Raw genomic sequence first — 18,708 nt, forward strand, 5'->3', positions numbered from 1 at the left:
ATTTATTCAACTTTCATTATAAAAATCAGACCACCACCCAGAGAAAAGTTATATTGAGTAAGGAGAATTTGTAAAATTAAGCCACAGGAAAAATGTCTGGTGCTTTTTTTCAAGTAAGATTATTTTCTCCCCATTTACAGTTGTGCATGCTTTGTTTTCCATCAAATAGATTGCAATGCTGTCATCTGAAATAATATCCTTTGAAACCGAAAGTGAGATGCTGTTAAGCAACAAAAGTACAGCCTTTTTAATATGACATTACCTGGTCTAAGGGTACTTCCTTTTTCCTGTTCTTTTATTTGAGGCTTGTGGTCTGATGATTTATCAGTACTGGGAAGACCACCTGATGGAACACTGAAGGTGAGAAAACTCATGATGGAAAGCAAAGCCTCTGTGTGAAGTACTATATCCAAGCATGAAAAGATGACCTAAAAGGAGGGAAAGGAGACAAAGTAACATTGTTATTTAGTAGTAGTCGATTGCCGAACAACTCAGACTTGCTGTAATAGAATCAAAGGAAAAAAGTGTCTTGCTCAATTTCACAAGTATTTGACTCTTCCATCTCCATCCCCTTCAACTTCACACCACATGAGCTCCAGAACAGATGAGGGTACTACAGAAAGCTTAAGGGAAGCTTAAAAGAGCTACAGAGGAACTGTGCCAATCTAAAAATTGATGCCTCATGTGGTTATGCTCTTTCAGGACACTCTCTTTAGTTCTGCTGCCTTTCATTGTGGACTATGGAGCACTTTGGTTGACAGCTTCAGAACCTCATACGAAGCTATTTTAGTAGACACGGTACAACAACAAAAAACCAGAACACCAAGATTCAAAATTTGCAATCAGAACAGGGAGTATGCGAGCAGCAACTACTCTTGCCAGTATTACTTAGTGAAACTCAGCATCAGTCACTTATTCCACCTAAGGCCATCAAGAAGCAGCTTGACCCACCACCACTACTTTAAAGGAAACATTTTAAAAGCAGAATTACATGCTTATTTCAAAAGTCACTGAAGCCAAGGAAAATTACCCATGAATGCTTTCAGGAGAAGTAAGAGGACTAATTGCACTCAAGACCCTGAGAATGCTACTTGGACATTTCAGCTTACATCTCAATTTCACTGTTACTAACTGTTACAAGCTCTGGAACACAAGGCCTTGGTTTCGCTCTCTGCTAAGTGTATCACCCCAAAAACAAAGCACATGCTAAAGGCCTCAGTTAAAATTCATAAGAACATTTTTCTAACTAGCTAAAAATGTACAGTTTTTAGTTTAGAAAAATTAATACAATAAATACTTCTGTAAAAAAAAAAAAATCCTTTTTTTCTACCTGGATTTGTCTTTAAAGTACTTATATACAAAGCAATAGGTTTTAATGATGAGAGTCAGGGTTTTGGGTTGGTTTTGATCCCTTTCTTCTCTTCAATGAGAAAAAAAAAAGGGAGCAACTAACACAGCTGCTACCATTTGAAAAACTTAATGAAAATTTAAATACATCCAGTACTTACATTGATTTTTTGCTTGGTGCTTTGGTAAGTAGTAGCAAAGTCTGGTCCATCCGGGTCAGCCTAAGGGGAAAAAAAAAAAAAAAAAAAAAAAAAAAAAAGAAAAAAGGGACAGTCAGTCTCTATTGAATTAGCCAATAATTAATAAATAATTATTAATAATTTTATTAACTGAATTATTTGAATTTGGCCCACACACAAGGACTATTCCAACTGCAAAAGGAAACAAGGGAGAGTGATGAAGCCTGAACAAACAAGTTCTCCAAATAAGGCACAAGCAAGGCAGCCAGAATGGGGTACTCACAATGCTCTGCTCAGAGACATTTCATAGCACATATCTTGTGAAAATTCAACTGGCCAGTTACAAAACTTTCTCCCATCTAGAATCTATTTAAAGTGGGTCAATTTATGCTTTGTACTTTGCCAGCACAAATTAATTTATTTTTCACTGCATAAATGATGCCATTACAGATAAGAGTAATGAGGAGTCCCCTGGTTCTACAACCTATCAGATTCCCAAGTATTCATGCAATTTTTGAAGGCCTTTTTTTAGCTACCAACATATCACTCCTCAAATGTGAGTTTTATCACCTGTAGAGTCACTCTTCACTTCCACAGGCAAGGACCACCTCACCTGTTAAGTTTCACAAAGCTACTCATTTGTGCTGTACACACAGAACACAAATAAGTACTTGTCTTGCCAGTGATTTCAGTAATAGCATTGCCTTATGAAGCAAGCACTATATGGAAGCAGTGGAGGATTCAATTAAATGCTAAACTGAAAAACAGGTATTTGGGAGAAGGCCTGCGTTAGTTTTAGATACAATTCTACAGGCTAAGTAAGGAAGCCTTATTTTACTCTCCATGTAATCTTAGTGAAAATGTATTGAAACCTTAATATATTCCATTTTCAAAAGATGTTCATCTGTCTCGCTTGAGGAATTAAGAATGCAAAGAGGATCTCCTTTTGAGTCTGCAAACAAAGAAATAAAAATGTGAAGTGTTTCCACTCACAAGCTTTACTCCACCAACGTATCTATGCTAATTCTCTATTCCATGCTAATTAGATACTATTCTTACTGAAAGAGTTAAACAGCTGTTTTCACTGAGAAGTTGCATATTAAGCATTATCTTGTGAAATGCTATATTCACTTTATTTTAAATTAAACTAGTAAAAATTAACTTATCTCGCTCCTGAAACAAGATTCAAAACTGAAAGTTCTTTGCATTCCTACTTTCAGGTTTTCACACTCAAAACCTTACTTTTCTACTTTGGATAAATGGCTATTTCAGTTATCACTTCACCATCAGTTTGAATTGTTACCTGACCAACTAAGGAAGCACTCCCATTTCCAGTGCTGCCAGAACTGGTCATAAAGCACAGAATCAGAAGCTCATCAAAACACACTGAACTGCTGGAATACTTCTCAGGAACACCCTTCCTGCTCAAAGTAGGCAACTCACTCAAATACATTAACTCTAACTCTAGCAATTGCAGTAAAACTTGGTATCAGGTAAAACAGATTAGTATCTAAATTACCCTTCCCCCTCCCATTATTGGTTTTTAGTATGTTATCCTCTGCCTGTAAATTCAATTGCACACATTCTACTGACTGTACCAGTTCTCTAGAAGACTTACCATTTATTTCAGTGCATCTCATTGTAATTTTTTTCAGATATGCTGCTGCAGCTAACTCATGATTTCTAATTTTGGTTTTGGTTCCAAGCTGTAGCACAGTTAGAATATGTAATGGATGTCTCTCCTTCTGAACCTGCTTCATCAAGGTTATTACAACCTTGAACAAGGAAAGGGAAATAAGTTCAATATTTCAGGGAAGCTGTTCAGACACAGCAGGCAGTTACAAGCAGGCTCAGCTAAATGTGACACATAATATTAATCTAGACATTTTGCATTTTTACAAAGAGCCTTTTACAAGACCAGTCTGCTAAAGATTTCCTCTGGCCCCTGCTCTGTTCCTCTTGCTTGTTTTCTTTTTGTTGCCAAATCAAACTGTTAAAATGGACTTTATAACCCCCTACTTCCAAGCAACGACTTGAGTACCGAGTTCAGATAGAATTGAGTTGTAGAGATGGATACATACCTCTTTGATTTCAAAATTAAGTAGCATATTGATTACATCTTCATTTAGTGTTATTTTTCTCTTTTCAGACAACATTCCTTCTGGAACACTCTGATCCTGTATCAAAACTGATCTCTCCAGTTCTTTGGTTTTACCTGAAACAGTCAATAAATTGCTTAACTTGTGAAACTGCCACCATTTGTTTAGCTCAAGAAACACATACAATTCTTTTATTCATTTAGATGGCTTACATTCACCTAAGATAAGATAGCAACATTTCCACAAGCAGAGCCTTTAACATCAGAGCATGAAAAGGAAATAGAAACATGTTCTGGCAACAACGTGACTCTGACATCTCAATACCTTGATAGTTCCTTGACAACTTAGCTAACACATTTACCAATTTTGCCTTGTAATGTTTCCAGTTTCTTGAAGTATCAAAGTATAGACATTGTCCTTGCAAAAGTAAGAAGAGGTTATCACTTAATGCTCAGTTTATCACCATACTCTGGGATCTAAACTTGCTTTCCAGATAATATGCTTTTCCTTACTCCTGAAAGTGAACATGCTTAGTATTCATGACAAATAAAATTCCATCTCTGACCTTCCTTTTGCAGTACTGATTTTGCATCCATTTGATTTTCCTCTGCTTCACCCAGGTTTTCCGTCAACACTTTGAGAAAGACATTCAAATCCTCTTGACTTATCACAACCTAAGAAATGGCAGATCACAATTCTCAGGAAAAACACACTGTTCCTTGAACTTATCACCAGCTAACAAAGCAGAACAATGTTTCCTGGCATAAAGAGTGCTTATTTACAGGTATTTTGTCAGCAGAATCATCCCTTCAATAACAAAATTTAATTCTTTTGACCGCTTATTGTTAAAGTCTGAGGAGATGGAAGGTTTTGACCTCCCAAGCTGTATTAATATACACTGCAGCAATTTAACATACCTATGCCTTTAATACATTCCTGTCAATGACGTGCCCCTTCATGATATTTTATTCCAGTTTCACCCAAGATGTCCCTGGAACTTTCTTTCACAGTACATAAAATGCTACAAAAAACAAGTATCCCACTCAAGGGTGATGGAAGATAGGAAGCTGGAGTTACTAAAGCAAATATTTGCATTAATTTAAACTCCTCTCAAGAAGATTCCATTTTTAAAGAAAAAAAAGCAAAACACTTTAAAGAATTCTTGCTGAGAGAACTGGTCACAAAACCATTTATGCAATTCTTTTAAACCTCTACATTCATCTAGGTGGGGTTAAATCCTGTTACATTCCTGAAATCCACTTCACGCCTACTCAAAATTTGCAGCTTGTTGCCCGTTTGTGTCCAGAAATAACATTAAGGGTTGCTCTCACAATATGTATTATCACCACCTTCTCACAAGACTTACATTCATTGTATCCAGACACCCCGTGACCTCCAGCACTGGTAACTTGTGAAACCAAGTTGCAGAGAGATTTCGTTTCACAGACAGACTTAAATTAATAGGGTGAAGTATCTGAATATCTGGATGTGACAAATCTGTCTCCACAGTGGTCCTGGAAACACAGAGAGGAAAAGAAAGAAAACAGTTGGGAAGTTGAAAGTCACATGTTAGATTTTAAAAAATCTTAAATCTCAAATGTAACACCAAACACTTTCCTGAGCAGAACAGTTTCTGATTTTATTACTGATCTAATTGCTCTAAGATAACAGGCTAGCATTTTAATACCACATATTTGACACTAGCACCAACCATGGTTTCTAGGCAAGAACATTAATGTTCTACAGAGTATTAATCACTGTACCTCGATAGTTTCAGCTTTGTCAGCTGCACATCCATTTTGTCAATGACTGGAGGGAGTGAACTGCCTTCTGGGGACACCAAGACAAACTGGTTCTGAACCTTAATCAAGCCAAGATCTATTACTATTGCATTGGGGGAAACAGAGGACTGGGGGATAAGTATAACTGGTGCTTTCAAGTGAATGTCCATTGCAAGCCGAAAACTCCTTTGGGCCAGGTCTTTCACACTGGTAGCAGCCTTTTCTGCAGCTTGGACTGCAGCAGCACTCAGTGCCTCCTTAGCTGCCTGGAAGTTGTTCAAGAAGGTCTAGAAAAGCAGTTGAAGAGAAAGGAGAAATGTCTGTAAACAGTTTTTAACCCAGATTACTTTCTCATTCTACATCATCATCCACCAATTATGCTGCCTACTGTGTTGAATTTTCCATGGGAAAAGACAACTGAATGCCTTCTGTCATGACCTTTGGGGGTCAAAGAAGTACTAATCAGTATAATCCACTTATTTTAAATCCATCTCCATTTTTTCTTCTTTCCTTAGCTACAAGACTACTTAGCTCATTAGAGCTTTTACGGACACAATTTTGAAAGTCCCTCTTGCCCTCAGTGAATATTACTGAATTCCTATTAAAGAACCTACTGAATGCAAGGGAGCCCACTGGTGCTTCATTGAAAAAGCCATCATTAGGGTACTTGAACACACTAATATTTACACTGGGTAATTTGCAGACATCATGACATCTAACCCTGCAGGAAGATTTGCCTCTAGTGTTAGCTCTGACATGTTTGCAATGAACTCAGAATTTTGCTAGGGTGGAAAGGGGAGCAAACAAAAAACCCCCAAACTACCTCAACAGCACCAAGTTTTTCTCTGTTTCCAAAAGTGAGGGTGGGAAGTGACCCACTTGAAATTTAAACCAGTTACTTACAAAAGTTTTTTAACAGTACACATGAAAAATTAAGCCCATCCCTTCTCTTTCAGAAACTGAAGCTACCACTTGTACTGAGGGCACAGCCTGGGAGACTGATCTGAGAATGCTGCAGAAACATACAAAGGGAATAAGACTTACCAGGAGAGACATGAGAAATTTGTGAAGATACACCAGTTGGATACAGCCCACTTTCAAACATACGGTACCATCCACTTTTGACATGTCAGTGTACGCTTCTCCCTCAGTAGCATGAGGATTTAATGTCAGATTGAAACTGAAAACTTCATCTCCCACTATAGACAAAGCCTAGAAAGAGAGAAACAGCACCCACCGGCCATCAGCAGCTTCTACAAAGGTACTTAGCACAAAGAACTAAAGATACCATCAGCCTATCAGATTACAAGTTAGATTACTAGGTTTCTAATCTTTTAGGCATCCATTCTTGTAATATGAAAATTATTCTTTATGATGTATCTTACTTGAAAATACTTATTCATGAGAAATCAAAGACTTCTAGAGGAGTGGAATATGTATTACATTTCACTTTTATCCACATCAAACTAACCAAGAATCAAGTAAAAGTTAAAATCTTGTAGTTGAGTACTTTTTTATGAAGGGTCCTTGAATCAACATCTGTGACAACTATGTCTTTAAGTCGGGCGAAGAATACAGTGTGACTCGGCTGAAGGCAAAGAGATGAGTCAAGACCTGCAAAGTACAAAAATAGAAACAGAGTCTTGCATAGCAGAAGTAACATTCACTTTCAGGGTGGGGACACCAGCAGAGGAAGTGAGGAAAAGTTACTAAGCTTTAAGTACTACAGCTTCATCCAAAACAAAATAGAAATATTTCTAATACAGATACTGTCTCAATATCAATCATCTCTGGAAATAACTGAGCTACTATTCATAGAAAAATACCAACAATAATCCACTTCTTAATAAGCAAGCTATTGAGTGCATTGAGATTTTCTATCGGAAAAGATGTTACTATACTGAATTATTTGAATACAATACTTTTGCATACATAATCTTGTGTGAATACATTATATGATTTAAAGATGGGCACAAGCAAAAGACTTTATGAACTGCAGTACTAATCTTGCATATCACACATTCTTAAATATTCATTCGAGAGCGTTGGCAGCTAGGAGGACGGCAGTTATAATCAGTCAGAAGTGAAACTGCCCCAAAAAATTATCGATAGCCCTTCCGAGGGGTAAAACCAATCAAGAAAACAAAACCAAAACAAGGACCCCAAACAAACCCCTAGGGTTAAAAACCAAAGAAAACATTTTTAAGGGGTTTTTTATCATAATTAATTATTTATCCTAAATAATTTTATGGTATACCATAAAAATATCCAACACTTAGTACAACATGAAAAGCCACCCACAATCAAGCTCCTTCAAAGCACGAACCTAATCACGTGAGTAATAACACACCACATTTTTCTAGCTGGAGGCCAGAACATTATGACAGACTTGAAGGCTGACTTTGAAAACAAGGCTACAAGCCATTTTTGCACAAACAATAAATAAACAAATAAATAAAAACAGATGCTGCACATTTACACCTTATTTTTTAGTCCAATTATTAGCTGTTGCTTTGACACTAAAGTACCAGAGCACTTACTACTAATAAAGAATTTAATACCTTGTATCTTGATCTCTGCAATGTTCTTTTTTTCATCACAAATATTTAAACAGAAGGCATCCAGCTTGGCAAAAAGCTTGAAGTCAAACACATCCTTATCCTTGGAAGGTCTAGACACTAGAAATAAGAGAAGGTGAGATTTTCAAGGTACCTACAAGTTGTATTTTCAGTTTCATCTTTATTTCTACAAAGCTAATCGTATTTCTCTGGATTTGCTTTGCCAGCATGCAACATATCCTTCTAGAACCACCATTTAGACAATCACAACTGTACCTTTCTTCAATCTAGAGTCATCTTCTGGCTTTTCTTCTTTGGATGGTGTCTCTCCACTTCTACCACTGCCTGATGGGCTAATAGTTGTTAGAAAACTGACAGCAGACATAAGGGCCTCTGTATGCAACAGGAGGTTCAATGATGAAAAAGTTACCTGTTGAAAACATGAGACGCCATAGGACCAAACAATATCTTAAAAGTGTAAGAGTTGGACTGAGGTGCAAAAGCACCCAGTGCAACAGAAACATTCTTTACAAACAGAAAAGCTGCATGTGTGACCAGCAAGAGATCATAAAGGAAAAACTTCCTGTAAAGCAGAAAGGGGATAAGCTTACAAAGTAAGAAAACCTAGCAACAACCCAGCTGCTACAGCTGTAACTGCTAACCTATAACCTCCTCAGTACAAAAACAGTGATACAAAACTAATTTTGTCAAACACAGCCTTGGGCTTGAATGCTCCTGCAATAACAGTACTACCAGAATGGGTAAATGGCAGGTGGCTGACATGCAGATATTTAGAATATAGGTACTCCTCAGTAAATCCACTAAGGAGTCCAAAAGGTAAGTGCTGGCTGTGTAGTTTAATAAAAGTTGTCCACTTGAATGGCCTTGAAACTGGAAATAGAGCCCAAATGCAATTCTTCCAGGCACAGAAGTCCCATTGAAGAGCTGCAAGGCAACAGCAACTTCAGACGACGTACAGAAAATTGAGTTCTCTTAACATTAGCACTACCCCATAGTGTGAAGACAGTTAACTCAGCAGCACTGGAGTACTAGAACTGTCATCTCCTGCTTCAGCTTCAGGAACTTCTTTTTGGCAAAAAGATTTCAGTATTAACTAAAGTTCCCTGATGAAATCTATAGACACTCTAAAACTATTAAGTTACAAGTGAAATATTTCAGTCCTCACACTAAAATGTGGCAGGCAAAATGCCATAAAGGTATAAAGAGGAGAAAGTACCTATCACAGAAAACACCATCCTCTGTACTTTATTTCAAGAATGCCTCAGGTCACTATTTTTCCTTAGATTGAAATCTGACTCAAAAATACACCATTAGTAAAAAAAACCCCACACTCAGACATGGGTTTAGACTTCTCATGAAAGACAGCCAACAGAGTCCTGAATACATGGCACTCACAATACAGATTATTTGACATGAAAGACTCTGTGACTCCACTACAGTTTCCCATACTGGGCCACTGAATATCATGATCCCTGATGCATGAGAAGGTGCATTCTTACAGTAGTTTGAATTTCATCCACGTGAGCTAGACAGACTTTTTCAGCACAGTTCAACAGACAAACTTTCTGCTCTTAAGTGGGATAAAAATTTTCAAGAATGTTTTAACACCTGAAATCTCCTACTGGAAGGCTGGTGGGCAGGAAAACAGGAAAGCAAAACAACTCTTATTAATTCCTCTGTTCTGAGCAAGCAAACCAAAAGAAAATAAGCAATAAAATCTGCAAACACTCACTTGAATCATCTGTTCAGTGTTGTCAAAAATTGTCTGAAACTGTGGCCCATTTCTGTCAGCCTGAAAATAATGATTTGCATGAAGGTTAATATTAATTCCAACCAGTCACTGTCCTCTTTAGAAGATACAAAACAATCCAATTAGCTCTGAATAGTAGCTCTAGGACTATATATAGACTGTTTTAAGAACATGTAGAAATGCTTTAAAAATAATTTTTAAAAGCTTTGTGTATACCTTGACATATTCCACCTTCAGAAGGTCTAAGCCAGGCTTGTCTGAGGAACTAATTAGATGAATGGGTGCTTTTTTACCTGTAAAACACAAGAGATAAACAAGAATCAGGATCGTTTCTGTTCCTTCAGAGAACCAAACGACCTGTGCCTTGAAGGTAGGGATTAACTTTCAGTACCATTTGCTAAAATACATTGCACCACCAAATATGAGTCACTGGTTTCTCTTATGCTAAGTCCAAAAAGGCAAAACCCTTCTCCATCCAAAGACTGAGCCCTAAGCCATTTATTTATCCCATAAGCATTATGGTGAGAGTCCAGAGCTTCTCAACTGTACCACAGGCACAAGCACTGCCAATGGACAGCTGCACATTACCTGGGAAACTGGGACAACACTTCCATTTCAGTGAGCACAAGGCACAGGGCAGTTCAGAGTACCTGCTACACACACACACACGTCTACTTCTCTGCCATTGCTTATTACCTCCAATTCCATAGTAATCCAAGCTTATTTTCTTCAAATAAGATACAGCTGCTAAATTATAGGTTTTGACAGTAGCTTCTGTCCCAAGATGCATTACATCAAATACAAGTACTGTTTCCTCAATTTTCTTTTGCCTGGTGAGTTCTACTAAAACCTGGATGAGCAAGAAATATGGTTATACCATCTTTTCACATGTAGTAATCTCACCAAAAAAAGTGCAAAATTAATGCCCTCCCTACTTTGTTGGAAGCACTGTTTTTATTACAGACTAAAGAGTATAAAATAGAAAGAAAAAGTGATTGTTTGATGGTGAAAGATATAAACATAAAAAATATTTGGGGATTTTGTCTTTGCAAGAGACCTATCTGGGTACTGACTTCGTTCTTCCAGTGCAAACTTCCCACTCCCCACCCCCTAATTATGACCTGGTACTATTTTTTTCTACTAAAAATACTCCAATAAGGGAATTTTTTTTATACATACTTTATCTGTGCGTATGTATTATGTTTTATTTATATGCATCACATACAGATAAGAAATAACTCATATGCATAGAAATATGCACATGTATACACGTATTTTTTTTGTTTGGTGATTATGTTTTTGCATCCACTAATCTGAAGAACGCCAGTAAATGAATATTGGATTTTTTTAGAAGTATTCTTTAGGTAGAGGAAAATAGAATTACAAACATACTTCTTTAATTTCAAACTTCAACTGAAGATCTATCAGTTCCTCCTGAGCAGGCTCCTCTTTTCTTATTTCTTCTCCTTTAATTACTGAACTGTCAGTTGGTTCAAAGCTTTCGTCAAAATCAAAATATTCTTCTTCAGAGTCTACAGAAGTGAAATTACTTCCTCAGTAAACTTTTTCCAGAAATGGGGGTAAATATTCCACCCTCTCTTTCCCGTTCTGGTTGCATTTTTTTTAACTGCCTGAGCAGTTTAAACCTAACCTGACAAAATACACTTTAGATCTATACTGCTCTCTTTCCCACTGGATGGGAACTGAACAAAATTAAAGCCCTATTAAGGACAGCACTAGAGTCTAGAGGCATCATTAGACATATTCAAGAACACATAAGCAAGTAATAATAAGGGAAGCTCCAGGAAACAAGTGTCTCAGTTCCACTATGGGAAGTTCAGCTCTAGAACAGCCATGGAAATAAAAGCTCAAATCCACAGTGTCAATACAGTAATTTTTCAGTAATGTGTTATTCTAGTTCTGTCTTTTCAGAAAAAGGAGAGCTTTGCTAATGCAAAACAGTCAGAACAACCTGACACAGTCTGTATTCACAGTTCACTCATTTGAAGAGGTTGCTCATGCATAATATTAATTATCAAAACAAAGCAGGTTTGCTTTTTAGAAAAAGCAAGTTTATTATTCCGAGGTAACATCAGCATCAATCAAATCTCCTTATGCACTTGAGGGTAGACACAACCTATCATGCTGATCTCTGTTGTCCTTATATGTTTTAACATCAATAACAATAATATGGAAGTATTAGCTGTTCCTTAAGTTACAGCCTTCTACCTTTACAAAGACATCTGTACCTTCTTACCTGACACTATTTCTGCTAACAACTGAGGTGTATTAAGTAACCCTTTACCAACAACAGGAATTGTGGGAATAGCTGGTACCTGGAGGGAAGAAAAAGAGGAAAATAACCAATACAGTATTTTAAAGTTTATATAACTTGGTATGCTCATATTTTCTTCTGATGATGAATGTTCCACAATGCCTCCCCCACATTCTTTGGCAAGGTCAGCTCTGCCAATACTTACATTGAAAGCAGCAGGACAATGGCAAAGGCTCCACCAGCCTTGTTTGAGGAAGCCCAGAATGTTCTGATGGTAAGTCAATGAAGACCTTGCCTAGTGATGCCTTTTTTTTCCCCTCAGTTTTCTTAGTTGTCAGCTTACCTTTGTGCTTGGAATTGACATAGATGACTTCTGAGGCAGTGGAATGCTATCAATCAGATCAAAGATTGCCTTCATTTTCTGGTCAGAGAGTCTGACATGCACCAAAGGAAGTCCTCCTGACACTTTAAACCTTTTTAAAAAAAACCAACTGATTAAACTCCTAAACAAAAAGGTACCAATTCTTCATTTAAATACTACCAATATGGATACTCCTATATAAAGATCACATATCAGTAAAGCCAGGGATTCTCCATCAAAACAGGGCTTGGACTTAAATTAAGCAGTAGTTAGTAACAAGCAAAGGGTCCAGGGAACTACTACCCAAAAAAGATTTTGCCAACAGTAGTAACCTATTTCTACTTCTTAGTTAATACCTGCAAATTATGAAGTGCAACTGAACCTTTAGGGAAAACACAGCTTTCTTTTCTCTAAGTACACAGTAATTATAAACGAGTCTTTTCAACATTAATATATTACTTTGCCATCCTGGAATCTCTTTCCACCATTGATTTTGCCAACTGTACGTGAATATCCATAGGCTGCAAAATGTGCAGAGTTGATGGATGTTGGAAACGAGCCTTCTTCCAGTCTTCACCTGAAAATGTCCAGTAAATTTAGATGAAAAAAATCATCACTCACTGATTGTTTTAATTAAGGCATCATTAAAGTAACTACTTGTGGTGTATCACTAGGAGGGTAAAAAAACCCACTCACCAACTAAAGAAACCTAAAACAACTTAGGTCAAGTATTTTAAGAGCATTTAATCCCATTTGTGAACATTTCTGCCTTAGCAAAATTAAACCAAATTCTACACTAAAAGATGTACCTACACTGACCCCTAGAAAAACAGATGAATAGACAGATACATAGACAGATAAAAGATAAAACAGCAACCTATCATTCTATTGATTACAGAAATTTAAGTACTAAGGCAAACTTTAGCTGTGCTTCTCCTGCACGTGATGGAAAACATAATAGTTCTATTCATTTACATTCATTGCTACCATCAAAGTGATGCACAAGTCCAAACAAAAAGTGAGCAGCTGTTTGAAGAGAAACTAACCAATTTTTTCAAAGTTTGGCACCAAACATGTGTTATAACCTAACTTTCCATTAACTACTGATTTTAGTTTGTCTTTTTTTTTTATTAAAAAAAATATTTGTTTATTACAGGTAGGTAGCCTTTGACAATCTTTTGCATAAACAGCAGCTATGTTGTTATGTTACCTGTTCTTCCAAAAAGAAGTTGCACATTTTTAATTTTCACATCAAATTTGTCATAAGCTTTGTCCATAATCTCCTCTAAAGATGAAAAGCTAGAAGCTTCGCTACTGCCTTGATTTATGCTGTTCAGCTAAACACATAACAAACAAAATAAAATTAAATCATTAAAACCAACATGTGCTATTCATTCTAGTGAAGATGAAAAGATGATTCATAGGAGTTAATAATTGGCATTTGGAGTCTTACAGAGAAAATAAGTAATTTCCCACTTCACTTATTCTTGATAAGTAGATTTTTTTGTTGTTATTTCCATAAATCCACTTAATTCAAGCTATGCAAAAAGAATTTTTTTCACTGGTCTATAATTTTACCTATGGAATACAACTAAAATAAATATTTAATCAGTCATGAAGTCAAGTTAAATGACTGCAACCTTTCCATTTTATAGAAACAAGGGAAATAATTTTCAAATTTCAAGAGAAATATTATATTCCCTTTTATTAATAAAAGGCTATCATTTCACAGAAAACACTGCTGAAGAAATGGAAGATACTAAATGATATGGTATTACAGTCACAATTACAATATGAACAAGCTTCCTGAGGAGGATTAACTCGTACAAGTATGTCAAAGATAACCTAACAACTCTGATCAAACTGCTGACCCAAATCTACTTGGTAAGAAATATGGCAAGTTAAAAACACACGCATTAAAAACACAGATGATCACCCTGCCTTCTGAAAGCAAGATGGTTTCAGATGACAGCTATGTTAAAAGAGAATATTTGCTTCCCCTGAGCTCATAAGAGAGGTCATTTATATATCTGAATCATTTATATACCTGAAATGTACCAAAGTCCAAAATCAGCAAATCTGAATTTTCATGGTAGAAACCAGTCTGTGGAACCACAAGGTAGGAAGGTTTCAGATTAATCTTCAAGTCAAGGACTTTCCGCATTTCGATAATATGAACTAATCCTTAAACAAAAAGGAAAGGGCATTGAAATGTAAATACTATTCACAAGTGAAACAATTGTGCCAGTCAGCATCCAAAAAGATGTTATCTGAAAGATAAAGCCTCTTGTGTCAAGACTTGCTTTTGTAGCATTCTACTGATTTTTCAGTGAACTCAATGCTCCTTCCCACAAAACATCCATTAAACCTCCAAGTCACCAAGTGAGAAGAAATTAATACTATCCCAACTGAAACGGCACCATCTCAAGGAAAAATCCCAATCCTGCTATTTGGCCATCAATCAAAACAAATCAAGTGTTTAGGCATTGAAACATATTGAAACATTATTATATTGAAACATTATAAGGGTTCACCTTCATTGAGATTTGTTACTGTCTTACCTGTAGCAGTTCTTTCCTTGATTTCTTCCAGTTTCATTAATGTGGCTGTTGTTAATCTTTCAAGATCCATTCCCTTACTTGTCTGAAAGAATTCTACCATTGCATTTATTGTTCTCTTAAAAAAAAAAAAAAAAAAGACAAGAATTAGCAATATACATAGAAGTCACACAATAAAAATTCAAAATCAGATCTCGACAGAGCAAGGAGAGTAACAGCAGAGAAAGAGGAGTCAGAAAGAGCTGAGAGTTTTGGTTACTACTCACTGCATCATATTTTATTTCCACAGGCTGTGATTCAATAGTAAGGCTCTGGTCAGCTGTACTGTCCTCTGGGTTAACATCAAACTCAATCTTAAGCAGAGAAGATTTGCTATCCCCTATGGAAGCCACGAGAGATGGTACAATGTTTTCTTGTCTCAGGCCTGTAACATACCAGTTTTCAAGCTTTGCTTCAACCCTAAAGAAGATGAATAGTTAAAAAAATGTAATTGGGCTAGAGTTAGAATCAGTGTCAAGAGAAAAGAAAAACAGAATATTTATGTTACATAAATTAAAAAAGTTCAGTAATGTTTACTGTTATGTATGGATTTAAAAAGCAGTTACAGACTTGTTTTGCTGCAAATGGGAATTCTGTACTGAGAACTGCCCTGACAGCAGTGTTAAGTGGAGTCAGTAGGAAAACACCTTTGAAAAAATCATTGAACACCACCAAACCACACCAACTTTATTCGTCCTTAGAAATATCTATTACATAAGAAACTGATTTTCAGGTCCTGTTCCTCCACCATTGAAATCTGTGACTTTGGGAGGCAACACATTTGGCCTTGATCAGTGTCACATGCCTGGCTCTGTAGAGATAACTTAATTACATTTTTTTCAAGAACATAACACTAATAAGAGTATCTGTTCTACTGCTTCAGTCTTGCAAACTAAATTAAATGGCATGCATTTATAGAAAATAATGTCAAAGCTCTTTTTGTTTCTCTGCAGCATTCAAGCTGCACCTTGAAAATTCCCCAGAATGGTTTTTAGCAAAAATATTTCAAGAGTCAGTGGCTGAGCTGGTGTTCTTATGTATGAAGCCAGAACTGAAGGAACTGCAAATGAAAGCAAAAAGTGCACAAATTCATTTTCCAGACACTGGAAATCTTATTCATTGACCATGTAATCCAATAATTTTTGTTCAGTATTTCCGGTGTGCCCTCTCTTAAAACACAGGAAGGTCTCAGTATCTTATGCTCTGGCTGATCTCCCACCCACAGCACACACACATAATTTTTCATTTCTGTAGGCAGTGAGTAACACATTCACTAGCTTGGCTGGAGTTCGGTGGCCACACTATTTCACACTGCTTAGCTATCACTTCCCAAGAGTCATATTCAGCACTTCAACACTTATATTCAAGAAAGAGCTTGCCATTGTTCATGAAAACCAGCAGACAGCATTCCCTTCTTCATTCCATTCTATGTTATTCACCAAATTATATTATTTACAACAGAGTACAATTACAGGACACCCACAAATTTACAAGTCAATATACAACAAGCACTACCCAAGGAAAGTTAAGGAGCTGGGGAGTGGGGTGAGGAGGGGCAGAGATGTTTCTACAAAAAGAAAATACCAATCCAATTACTTAATGGCTTGTGCTCCTGGGCGCTGTGATATCTTAGTACTCAGATCAATTATCTGTACTTTAAGAGTTTCTGCCACATTCTTGTCTTCTTTAATTGTAAGAGAAGTGCTTAACAGCTTCAGTGTCACAACATGGGCAACATACTAGTGAGAAGATCAGAGGAAACTGAAATTAGTCATCTCAATACGAATAATTTTTCAGAACTCTTCATTTTAACAAACTGAAATGTGCCCAAGTTTTCCAGTCAACTAAGACTGGAAACACATCTCTATGCAGAAAGCAAAGTACAATCTTTGCTTTATCCAATGTTTACCAGTCATTTCTTTAACATAAAGTAGTGCAATACAACAAATGCAGAGCAAGTATAGTCTATCTCTTTTCAGCATTCAGGAATTTTTTTTTAAACCCTGAAGCAAGCATAGCTAAACTATATTTAGTAGACAGCTCTCTAGATCAACCAAAATCATTATAATCCCATTAAATAACTACATTTTAGAAGACATGGCACGTATGCCTTTGTTGTTCTTGCTGCTAAATGTCAAGTCTTGGCCTTGCCGAGAGGGTTCTGACTTCCCAACATATGCATCATTTTATGACTGCATCAATCAGCAACTTCAGAAGAACCAAACAATCTTTCCTATCAGAATTTGAAGCCTTCACCTTTCTTCAAGGTAATGAGAGAGCTGAAGGCATCTTTATACTTAATTTGTTGTGTGGTTTGTTTTTTTAAACCATCCCATAGGTTGCTTACCTGCTTCGGTAATGAAAGGTGATAGGAGCTGTCACTGTATCCAATAGCAGTAAAAAGTTTAGCTTTCTCCTCTGGAGTCATTAGTTCATCAATAGCTAAAAACCAAAAACCCACACAATTTGCACCTTAATAAATAACAACTACCATTTTTCCTCACATTTGCCTTCTACTGCTTAAGTTGTGCTGATACATTCCATTGATTCGTCATAATGCACTAAATTCCAGATTGTAAAATAATTCACACAGGAGTCTTCATATATGGCGTTACATATGTAGCACATGTATAATAATTTTTATTACAAGAGTATCCATAGCTCCCCATGTTGAAAATAGATTTCAGGAATTTTAATAGATCGAACCTCTGATCCAGACAGCAAATCACCAGGAACAGAGTGTTTCAATTGTTGCCAATTATCACTACAGATGTAAGTGCCACACTCTTCTCCTCACCAAGGTTCTGAAATGCTTATGGCCATTTTAAGAGAATGCCTTATTTACCAGCTCAGTATTCAGTAAGTAGTACTATAAAATGATCAATACTGCATTGCACTGCTTATGCCATACCCTCTCCTGCATAGTAGGAAGCAAAAAAACCATCACTTCTTTTCAATGTAGAAGACGACCGAATATCTCTCTAGACATTAGTGCACTACAATCTACACCTACTTTCAGGTACAGGTGATTCTTCATCTTCTTTTTTCCTAGATTCTCTTTTACCCCAGAAGCCACCAAACCATCCTCCACTTTTCTTTTCTGCTTCAGTGCTTTTTTTCTTCAGTAATTTTTGTCCTGATCTTATTGTCTACAAACCAGAAATTAAAACAAGTTGGACAAAATGCATAATTAATAGTATTACTATTTTTCTGTAAATATTCTATGTATGTATGCATGGGAAACATGCATTTAACTGAGGGACGGCAACACCACACCACAAGGAATTAAGAGCACTTTGACTCACTAGACAGAGACAAAAAGAGGATCAGGGTGAGGGACATGTCTCTGTGTGTCTGTGCATGCAGAGCCATAAGCACACCTTACTTTTACTTTGGACAGTTGTGGGTTTTTTTATACATTTCACCAGTATTTAGACTACGAAAAGGTAGGAATTATACAAAAAGACAGAGAGAGTACAAAAAGCAATTATATTTCTTAAATCTAGTAGATTCCTTAACCTAGTAGTACCAAACCTGAGGACCGATCCTGTACCATTTAAAACTTTCGTACTTTTTTTGGAACTGGTTTCCAGTTTGGAAATCAATTTACTCTTGTCCTGTAAGGACAGAAAACTTGTCTTCCTGTCTACCTATCCTATCATACACATCAGCACAATTTTTTAAAAAATACTATCATGACAAAACCATCCTAATTGAAGTGCTACAATATTACTGAACAA

General features: G+C 36.5%; 1 protein-coding gene across 7 annotated transcripts in view; it reads right to left on the reverse strand.

The window, feature by feature from the left end:
• Positions 1 to 18,708, reverse strand: part of VPS13C (vacuolar protein sorting 13 homolog C) — a 74,301-nt gene that overhangs the window by 39,551 nt on the left and 16,042 nt on the right. For all 7 annotated transcript variants that reach the window (XM_042038942.1, XM_042038939.1, XM_042038938.1 and 4 more), the window contains 26 exons: positions 17,982 to 18,117; positions 17,316 to 17,410; positions 16,565 to 16,707; positions 15,196 to 15,388; positions 14,933 to 15,047; positions 14,419 to 14,555; positions 13,582 to 13,708; positions 12,831 to 12,948; positions 12,354 to 12,483; positions 11,993 to 12,071; positions 11,128 to 11,267; positions 10,432 to 10,585; positions 9,952 to 10,028; positions 9,718 to 9,777; positions 8,241 to 8,394; positions 7,968 to 8,084; positions 6,917 to 7,020; positions 6,451 to 6,618; positions 5,389 to 5,693; positions 4,992 to 5,139; positions 4,191 to 4,299; positions 3,608 to 3,741; positions 3,145 to 3,301; positions 2,399 to 2,478; positions 1,509 to 1,568; positions 263 to 428 (listed from right to left, as the gene is read on the reverse strand). In XM_042038942.1, the coding sequence (XP_041894876.1) occupies positions 263 to 428; positions 1,509 to 1,568; positions 2,399 to 2,478; positions 3,145 to 3,301; positions 3,608 to 3,741; positions 4,191 to 4,299; positions 4,992 to 5,139; positions 5,389 to 5,693; positions 6,451 to 6,618; positions 6,917 to 7,020; positions 7,968 to 8,084; positions 8,241 to 8,394; positions 9,718 to 9,777; positions 9,952 to 10,028; positions 10,432 to 10,585; positions 11,128 to 11,267; positions 11,993 to 12,071; positions 12,354 to 12,483; positions 12,831 to 12,948; positions 13,582 to 13,708; positions 14,419 to 14,555; positions 14,933 to 15,047; positions 15,196 to 15,388; positions 16,565 to 16,707; positions 17,316 to 17,410; positions 17,982 to 18,117 (3,406 nt within the window). The remainder of the gene's footprint in view (positions 1 to 262; positions 429 to 1,508; positions 1,569 to 2,398; positions 2,479 to 3,144; positions 3,302 to 3,607; positions 3,742 to 4,190; positions 4,300 to 4,991; positions 5,140 to 5,388; positions 5,694 to 6,450; positions 6,619 to 6,916; positions 7,021 to 7,967; positions 8,085 to 8,240; positions 8,395 to 9,717; positions 9,778 to 9,951; positions 10,029 to 10,431; positions 10,586 to 11,127; positions 11,268 to 11,992; positions 12,072 to 12,353; positions 12,484 to 12,830; positions 12,949 to 13,581; positions 13,709 to 14,418; positions 14,556 to 14,932; positions 15,048 to 15,195; positions 15,389 to 16,564; positions 16,708 to 17,315; positions 17,411 to 17,981; positions 18,118 to 18,708) is intronic.

This window comes from Corvus kubaryi, unplaced genomic scaffold, assembly GCF_017639235.1.
Source record: "Corvus kubaryi isolate FWS band 111438036 unplaced genomic scaffold, C.kubaryi_AGA036_p1.0 37394, whole genome shotgun sequence".
In the NCBI taxonomy this organism is placed as follows: Eukaryota; Metazoa; Chordata; class Aves; order Passeriformes; family Corvidae; genus Corvus; species Corvus kubaryi.